The sequence below is a fragment of the Symsagittifera roscoffensis genome, chromosome 3 (assembly GCF_963678635.1).
Source record: "Symsagittifera roscoffensis chromosome 3, txSymRosc1.1, whole genome shotgun sequence".
NCBI lineage: Eukaryota > Metazoa > Xenacoelomorpha > Acoela > Convolutidae > Symsagittifera > Symsagittifera roscoffensis.
Genome location: NC_087064.1, coordinates 18,990,178 through 18,999,632, shown reverse-complemented (window position 1 = coordinate 18,999,632; position 9,455 = coordinate 18,990,178). Strand labels below are relative to the sequence as shown.

The 9,455-nt window shown below is 36.1% G+C and overlaps 1 protein-coding gene across 9 annotated transcripts in view; it reads right to left on the bottom strand.

The window, feature by feature from the left end:
- Nucleotides 1–9,455, bottom strand: part of LOC134841325 (transient receptor potential cation channel subfamily M member 1-like) — a 106,892-nt gene that overhangs the window by 37,464 nt on the left and 59,973 nt on the right. For 8 of the 9 annotated variants that reach the window (XM_063857239.1, XM_063857237.1, XM_063857236.1 and 5 more), the window contains 6 exons: nucleotides 7,749–7,911; nucleotides 6,793–6,944; nucleotides 4,395–4,427; nucleotides 2,743–2,882; nucleotides 2,375–2,491; nucleotides 1,753–2,013 (listed from right to left, as the gene is read on the bottom strand). In XM_063857239.1, coding sequence (XP_063713309.1) covers nucleotides 1,753–2,013; nucleotides 2,375–2,491; nucleotides 2,743–2,882; nucleotides 4,395–4,427; nucleotides 6,793–6,944; nucleotides 7,749–7,895 — 850 coding nt within the window. In that variant the 5' untranslated portion in view covers nucleotides 7,896–7,911. The remainder of the gene's footprint in view (nucleotides 1–1,752; nucleotides 2,014–2,374; nucleotides 2,492–2,742; nucleotides 2,883–4,394; nucleotides 4,428–6,792; nucleotides 6,945–7,748; nucleotides 7,912–9,455) is intronic. The other variant, XM_063857232.1, reaches the window with a different exon arrangement.

Sequence of the window (9,455 nt, the reverse complement as noted above, 5' to 3'; positions counted from 1 at the left end):
AGGGTTAAATCTCCAAATATTTGAATAAAATGTTTAAATTTTGTTTTCAATCAAAGATTTTGGGTTTTATACAGTAAAAATCACGTTATTTAAAAATCAGGCAAAAATAGTTTCTTTTATACAGGTTTTTGGATATTTAACCTTTCTAGAATTTTGTTGGGCTGTGTAAGAAGCTTCTTGTGATATAATCTTCTTATCAAATAACAAAGTAGTTTCAATGTAATTTTTGATTGTTTTGAAAAAAACCAAATAACCCATTTTTGGGGTAAAATTTTTGTTGAAAATTTCGGAGAAAAAATGGCACCATAATAATTCTGGTGAAATTTTAAGCAACTTTTATTCTCTTCACTTTTTGTTTAATCATAACCCAGTTTGAGAAAAACATGTTGGAAATTTCAAGTTTTGTTCGTTTTGTCCGGATAATTTAAATCAGCACTGTATCTCTCTTTGCATAATTATGAACAGGCTACCGCTCAAATCCCGTCTTGAACAATAAATATTTTTTAGATGAGAGTGTTGGAATTTTTATGCATCATGAGTTGTTTCATCAGTGGCGTGCGCAGAAATTTTTCTAGGGCGGCGGTTTTTTCAAATAATTTTGTCAACTTTTTTTTAGGTCGACCAATTTGATTTTCCGAGCTTTCCTATAAAAGTACAACAACTGTATTTTGTGAAAATTTTTCTTCGCCGCAGGCAAATGTTTCAAAACACAGGCCAAAAAGGCGTTTTTAGGCATTTTTCGGAAAACTTTGACCAAAAAAAGTCGCTTTTTTCGGCGCGCGCTCCCCCCTCAAAAATAGTTTTATTTGCTTTTAGAAATATTTTGAGGTTGTTCACGAAAAATGAATGTCGTAAATATATACCAAAGGGGGACCCTTTGGAAAAGTTTGGCAACCAGAATTAAGGGGGGAAACAATCGCCGATTTGACTATGCATTGAACTAATAATTGTCCGCTGTAGATTTTTATAATTGATAATGAAAACGCAACTCATGATAAATTTCTGTAGAGCAAAATATCTCTCTTCACAAAATTATTGTTACTGTTTTCGTAACGAAAGTAACGGAATATTTGTGCTCGGGTTAGGTTTATTTTTCAGACAAATTTCGACTTTTTAACTAGCCATTTTTGACCAATTTTTATGATGTCAATCAAAATATGTTGTTGTCTTGAGCTTGAAATTGAAAAGATATTTTACCTGTGATTATACTTTGTTAAGTTATGGGGGTTTAAAGATTACTAATTTGGGACAATTAACGCGTGATATGTTGCGCGCTATTAACGCGTAAGCGGAGGTTTAATCCGTCTTAGAAATCGTTCAAAATTGGTTGAAGAAGCTTATTTGCCATAATTGATTTGTTGCAAGGAGCGAAATCTATCCTTTTATACTTTATACGGCGTGTGGGGGGATGATTTTCACAAAAGATCTCAAATTTTAGAAAAAAAAGATCTTTTTTTTATTACATTTATTGTAACACACTGTTAGTTTTGACATTTTTGCACGCTTAATTTCCAGTTTTTTTTACGGTTAATCCGCGAGAATAAAATAGCGCAAACTGAGGGAAAAAACTGATCATAAAGTTCTCAACTAGACACCAATAAAATGAATTAGAGCTTGAAACCAACTGAGTCTTCAGCGAAACGTAACGGACATGAATAACCACCTCCGTCAAAAAACACAGCACGTTTTTTATACTAGCATTTGTAATAGATTTCTAAATATTCATGAACGACATTTGCAAATAATTTATACCTGTGGTTGAATCGAAAGTGGCTTTTCTGACGTGGTACTCAAACGGCTCCACTTCATTTGGGTTATTTTCACCCTTGCTGTATTTTTTGTTGGCTGTGCTTTGGTTGTTTGTATCGAATGCCCAGCGACTGATGTGTTGGTGCTGGGAAATGCAGTTCCAGTTCACAATTCCCAGTATCTCGAACTCCGGGGCGTCCTGGGTTCCCATCCAGCTAGTCAGTTGGGCATTCTTCAGAGCATCACATGCGATGGCGTCCACTCCTGGATATTCCAAGCAAAGTTGAATAATAGCTCCAACATAATTTTTTTAATCTATGATTAATTTCAAGCGTTTTTAGAGCGAATTTCAAACAATGATGAGGCATTTTTGGCGTGCCTTTTCATTACTCAGAATCATTTAGCTTGGTAATAATTAATTGGCAATAACAATTAGGGGCCAAATGCACAAAATTTCCAAGCCATTGCCGTCTTTTTGATGGTAGAAATTTCGTTGATCATCATTTCAAGCTAATTGTTCGCGAGTTTGTGAATACTGTTTTCTGATTGGCGAGAATAATTTTCAGTCATTAGGTTCTTCGGCCACGAGGGTTTTCCTCATATTAAAAATGTGTATTTTACTGACCCTGGTTCGTTCCCCCTGTGAGCACCCAGCAGGAGGTGGAGCTGACGGCAGACAACAATCCCTGCTTCAGTCTGGCCAGGTACCGCGGAGGCATCACCACGTGTTTCCCAGTAGTGCCTGGAACAGTCAAAGTCACGAAATGGTCGCTCAGCAAGAAAATTGTATATTTGGCGCCACTGGCTGCAAATTTTTGAACGATTTGGTTTTCATGCTTACTAAAATTGTATCTATTAACACCACTGACTTTTTGTACGATTTGTTATAATTTGGTCGTTCAGAAATGACTGTCGTCATAGTATCCAAAGGGGGAGGACTCTTCAAAAAAAATGGCAACCCCCCGGTACGCTGGGTGTGGTGTATTTTCATGCCTATGACACTGATGCAGATGTTGGGCAGGTCCAGTTTCCAGTCATCCAATAAGTGTTCCACCACCACCAGAGGGTGTGTGTCATCGGCCACTATGGTCAACTGAGCAGTCTTCTCAATCCCTCCCACCTCGCTCACCACCCTACAGTGCACACGCGTGTACTCACTTACACAAATCTGGTCTGGGGAGGGGTTGTTGTTTCTTTATGCAAATGCAGCTCAAAGAAATAGTGCGAGTAGACAGTGCCGTTGCAGAACAATAAGTTGTTTCCAGTTTCAATTTAGAATTTTTGTTTTTTTTTTCTGTGGAAAGTTTGTTTTAAAAGTTTATTTAGAGCCAGTCTTACCAGGGGGCGTCTCATATAGTAAGATTTTTTACAAGGAGCGTATCATATAGTACACATAGATCTTTTTTAATATTCACATTTTGATTATTTTCTGATAATTTAGCTGATAAATTTGTTCGAACTTGCGTATTACATATTTTAAACTAAGAGCTCGACCGGAACGAAAATTCAGAAAGAATACTTAAAGAGATAAATACGTAATGGTACGCCACCATAATTTTTGTTAGGAGAAACATATCTGACATTTCATTCCGTCGTTCTTTTTCAACAAAAGTATTGCTAAACCGGATAAAGATCGAGTAAGTTAAAAGTCATTTTGAAACTGGAAACAAAAGCCGACTGTACGCAATAATGAACAAAATGGGAATGCAGACAATATAAAAATGTTGAAAGAAAGGGTTGTCTAAGTCTGGTCTTCAATTCTGATGAGTCTTAAAAAATCAACCAAATGATTTCGTTTTTGCTCAACTTTACCATTCATAAGACTAGTTAAGTTTTCAAATGCACCAAAATCAATTGGGAGCAGTTATGTCCATTTAAAAAATAATAAAAATTAAAATTGAAATTTAAATTGTTCAAGAAAATTATAAAAAATGTTGGCATCAATTTAAATGTTTCTGAACTATTTAAAGTTTTTCTTAAGTCTGTTTTAAAAAAAAAATAAATATGCATAAATACTTTTTGCATATCTACTTGCAACAAACTTTTAACAATTTTGTCGTGAAAACTTAGATTGCTCGCTTTTTTCCGTTAAACTGGAAAAAGTGAAATTAATTGACATAACGAAACTGTGTACTTTGACGTCGGATCGAACACCGCCCGAGCAATTTGTATTTTTTTTTTCAATTTTAGTTGTGTGGGCTCATACTTTCACATTTAAATAAATTGAAACTTAAATGAACATTTAAATTAATTTAAATTATTTTTTTAAATGGACATCACTGATTGGGAGAGACACAAAATCAAAATTGAAAAGACCAGATGAAAAAGGGAAATATAGAAAAGTAGCCAGGAAAGTCAGGAAACGATAGACGACTAAGAATCTAAGGATGATGTTTGTTTGTTTTTATTTATGCGTATGCAAATAATCCACACACGTTTTGCCCCTCACACATTTCGCCCCTCTCAAGTTTAAGGAACATTTCGCCCCTCAAAACGTTTCGCCCCAAATATTTTGTACAGAAAGTCGAGCAATGATTGTGGGGCAAAATGTGTGAGGGGCGAAATGAGTGAGTGACGAAACATGCCACATTTCTTACGATGGGTATGGTCACTGTAAACATGAATGGTGACCACTGATTACTTACCCAGCACTGTCCTCGTTCGAGCAACCGACCAGTCTAAATGGGAAAACCATTACATTCATGGTTCTCAACCATTGATTTTGGGCCTTCCTCAACTTTTAGTTAAAAGTTATTTGAAACAAAAACTTTTTAGCTTTTAGGTGAAAAATCGTCTGACTTCTCCTCTTTTGCTTTCAATTTTTGCACTAGCTCACAGCATAGTGTGTTAGTACGAATCTTCTTTTTTTTCTAACCTAACTCGCAAATAAGTGTTCATTAAAAGTGTTCGCTTGTTTGGTGGTAGTTTTGTTATAATCACGATCTGTAGCATTGGAAATTCTTAGCATCTGTTCTCTGCGTTATTTGTGGCCAGTGTTTGCGTTTCATTAGGCTTCCGTGGCTGCGTCGTTAGTGCGTGAGACTCATAATCTCTATCTCGCTTTTGGTTGCAAAGCAAATTCGAGACATAACCAAACTTTTACTAATTTGAGTCTTATTTATACTTTTTCATTGTTCCGACTTCCGATACGAAAGTAACGGAATATTTGTGCTCGGGATAGTTTTTTCTCTTCAGAGAAATTTCGACTTTTTGACTAGCAATTTTTGACGTAATTTTATAATATCATTCAAAAAGTATTGCTGTCCTGAGCTTAAATTTGAAAAAGTTTTTCACCTTTGATCGTTTTTGATAAAGTTATGGGGGTTTGAAGATTGCCATTTTGGCCAATTTGGGACAATTGACGCGCGATATTCTTCGCGCTATTAACGCGTAAGCGGAGATTTTATCCCTCATAGAAATCGTTCCAAATTGGTTGAAAGAAGCTTATTTGCCATAATTGATTTGTTACTAGGAGCGAAATGTATCACTTGGATACTTAACATGACTTTCACGAAAAATCCCAAATTTAAAAAAAAAAAATTTTACCTTCAATTTTTTTATGTTATAACTGCTTCCATAGACGTTAAAAGGCAGAAGGAAACTTCAGGCCTTCACCTTGATACGGGCAGTCTTGTGGCACTTCACAGAACTGCTTTTTATCGTGTTCTCGCTAGTGGTTGCGGAGCGAAGCTTTGCCTCTGTGTAAAATAAATGATTTAATTTAACAGCCTTTTGAGTACCGAAGTAAAATGAGGAGACGTAAGACTTTATTTTTTTGTTCATTTTGTTTTCCAGATCAAAAGATTTAGGGATCGATCCTTGCGCGTCTTCAACTTATTTTGTAAAAATTTTCCGATTGAAAAACCACCCAAGGCATATATATTCCTCATTTTTTTCGAAATTGGAACAACTATGTTGCTCGTTTTAGTTGAACCCCCTGGATATTCCAACGGCGCCACAATGTAAAAAAATCAATTTTTTAGGAAATCACGGGTTTTTTTCAACATCATGAAATGAACCTATTTTTTTCAATCTGATCGGCTAGAATTAGCCAATCAGTTTCAGCACTATCACAAAATGTTGTTTTTTTCGCAATTTTAAGTCGACTTTCAAATAAGTCGAATTGACCGAGAAAAAAAGATAGAATTTTGGTGAACAATTCAACAATATTTCAAATAAGCTGTGGAGTTTAAACCAGACCAGAGACATAAAAAAATAATTTCAAAAAACAACCAACTACTTTGATATCTGCGTAAAGGCGCAGTTTTTGGAAAATTTTGACCAATAAATCTCGTTTTTTCGGCGCGCGCTCCTCCCTCAAAATTTCGAAGGCGCCTTCAAAAAAATTTTAGAGTCAGTCAGCCAAAAATGGATATCTCAAAATAGTACAAAGGGGGGACCCTTTGTGTCGGCATTTGATCGAATCCTTGAGGGATGGGGGGGGGGGGGGGGGGGTGGCGTCCGCCCCTTCCCCTTAAATCCGCCCCTAACTTAGAGGCAAAATCTCAATATACTTCTCTAGCTGAATAGCTATTTTGTTCCTTTCTCGCCACTTTTTGGCCTGATGACTTTCGGTCAAAGCAGCTTTCAAAAATTTTAATTCAATGATTGCATACTTTTAGTTCTGGCGTTAAAATTTTGTTGTACGAACGCCATTACCATGTGACTGCATCAGTGGAAAAAATGCCAATATTTTCGGGATCATTTTTTTGATATTTCGATTTTCATTTACTTCATAGAGTTAAGCAGTTTCAAGTTTGTGTTTGCTGAAAATCAAAATGAAGTAAGTACATATTTTCCGAGCTGTCGTTTCCAATTAACTTTAAACAGATTTCTGGGTTTTCCGGAAAATCATCAACGAGCAGAAATTATTTGATGTTCATAAAATGAGAAATGAATAAAAATTTAATTAGAATCTAGAACTTCAAGAAGGGCAGTCGAAAAACTTACAAATGCAAGTAAGAGATCGAAATACCCGTATCCGTTTACCCATATCCTCCACCACTACCCCCCCCCCCCCCCCAAAGAATCCTTATGGCCCACCTGATCTTGCGGTTGATACCAGTCTGCCCGAAGTCTACACTGTCCAGATGCAAGTCACTCCTCCACGTCTTCACCTTGGACCAGGGCTTTGGTCGATTGAAGCTCACGAAGTGCTCCTTCTCCAGGTAGTTGCACCCCTTGCACCTCTTCTCCTCAAACGGTTATAATAATCAAAAGTCTTTTCCGAGCTTACCATTAGGAACTTTGGAATTAAGTTTTTTTCGTTTTCAAGTTTCGAAGAAAAAAATTTTTTTTTCAGGCAGTTACAGCAAAATTTTGAATTGGAAATTTACAAAATGTATCAAATTTACTGCCTGGGACGCCATCAGTGATCCTACACGTCCTTTTCTTAAGTTTCTAAAAAAGTTTTCAGGTGTTCAGTATCTAATGGAAGCTGTTGTATTGACAACTCACAAAGCGGGAAGAATCTTCAAATTAACTTCTATTTTTCTGACCGCATCTCAAACTTCTTATGAAGAAGGGTTTTTTTGTCACTTTCGAGAAAATGCGAAATTGTTTTTTTAAAGATCAAGTTTTTTATTAAGTTTTTATACGCATTTATAGATCGCAATCTCCAGATTCGCTGCGTTGGTATTTCTTCCAATAATCAAACGCGGATGCTGGTGGGGCGGGGCGGGTTGTCCTCAAAAATTTTTGTATTTAAATACATTTTTTAAAATTTTACATTCAAATTACATTCAAAGTTGTAAGGCTTTTTGTAAGGAATTACCTCTGTATTCTGTCAGCCATTAAAAACAAACTTATTCATTTCACAATATACATGTAAGTTTTCCCGCCCTTGTTTTTCAAACTAATGCATGTGTTTGAAAAATTCAATAGTTAAGTTTATTGAATTCACTGGTTTAGCTATTTAATTAGACGGCCGGATAATCCTTTTCCGGAGATGAGCCATGTTATAAGTTATAAGTTATAAGTTATGTAACTATGCGGCAAACCTTGCTATCCTGTTGGGACATCCGTCTTCTTCCCTTATTAGCCCCCTCCCCTTCCTCCTGCTTGGGGGTTGATTTTTGCCCCTCCTCATCGGAAGAGGGTTGGAAGTTCACACAGAGCTTCCTTGTATTGCGTCGCTCGTAGAACATGATGTTTGTTTTGGTTCTAAATCAGACAATTCTATGCAAAGTTCTCTTGCGAAATCAAATTTATTTCGTTTTTGCATATACAGAATTGCAAAGAGTTGGAAAATGCTTATCAATCAAGTCAAGTGTTGGATTAAAACGATTATCAAACAATTTCCCCCATCAGCTAAGTAGCTTTTTTATGCGTGGTGCAATTGGTATTGGTTCTCCTTGGACAAGGTTTAGGAAATTGTTGCTCGGGGAGCGTCGCCTGCAGGAAGTGAGAAAGTTGAGGTTCCAATATCTTAAACCCTCTAAACTTTCTAAGGTTATCTTCTCTGTTTAGAGAATTCACATCCTATGGGATGTTCTTAAAAGCTAATTTTGCTCCATTTGAGATTTAAAAAAAACTCGTCACCTGCAAATTCTAAAAATGAACAAAACTGCTCGCGTCAGGGTGAAGCCCTGAATGTTCCGACTGCCTTTTAAGGTTTATTGAACAGTAATAACATAAATATCATTAACAAATTAAACGTAATAAAAAAAAACGAAAAAAGTTTTTTTTTGAAATTTGAATTTTTTAAATGAAAATGATCACCCCACACGCCATATAAACTATGAAAGAATAGATTTCGCTCCTTGTAACAAATCAATTATGGCAAATAAGTTTATTTCAATCAATTTAGAACGATTTATAAGATGGATTAAATCTCCGCGCGTTAATTGTCATAAATTGACCAAAATGGCAATCTTTAAACCCCTAAAACTTTACAAAAAATGATCACAGGTGAAATCTCTTTTCAAATTTAAGCCCAGGACAACAATAGCTTTTGATTGATTTAACAAAATCCCGTCAAAAATGGCTAGTTAAAAAGTCGAAATTAGTCTGAAAAAAAACCCACCCCGAGCGCAAATATTCCGTTACTTTCGTATCGAAAGTCGGAACAAAAAATGCAGATCATACAAGTTTCATTAATGGAAAAATGCTTATCATAGAAATTTCATGCAGGTTTTCTGTACCTATGGAATTGTATGCTTGGCAGTTATTCATGTATGGAAATTGTATGATAAGAAGTTTTGGTCGACAAGGAAAGTATTCCTCGAGGTCACATAATAATTGTAATTTGTGATTTAAAATTTCCCAAAATTTAAAGATTGCTCTTTCTAATTAATTCTGTCTGTTCCAATTTTTGCAACTTTTTCCAAGGGGAGCGGTGGTGAAGTGGTTGTGTCTCGGCTCTCAATCGAAAGGTAGGATGTTCGAAGCCCACCATGATCTGTGCTCGTTGCTTAAGGGTGAGAGCAGGCTCAACAGCGGTTCGCCGTGATGAGCTGTACAGCTCGTATGTTGGTCCTTTCCCTCGTGGATAAATGATTTTAGATGCTTAGAAACTTTTATACTGACTATATGCGGTGCGGACTGTAATTTTAACATATCGCATTGCACCATTAAAATAGGTATAGCCAGAAAACGTAGCATTCTTTAAGAGCAACATTTGATCAGTTTAAAGTTGGGGCTATCTAATAACTCCCAAAAATAGGACAATTTCAAGCGAGAAAGTTTCAAAACCAAAAAAATCTCAG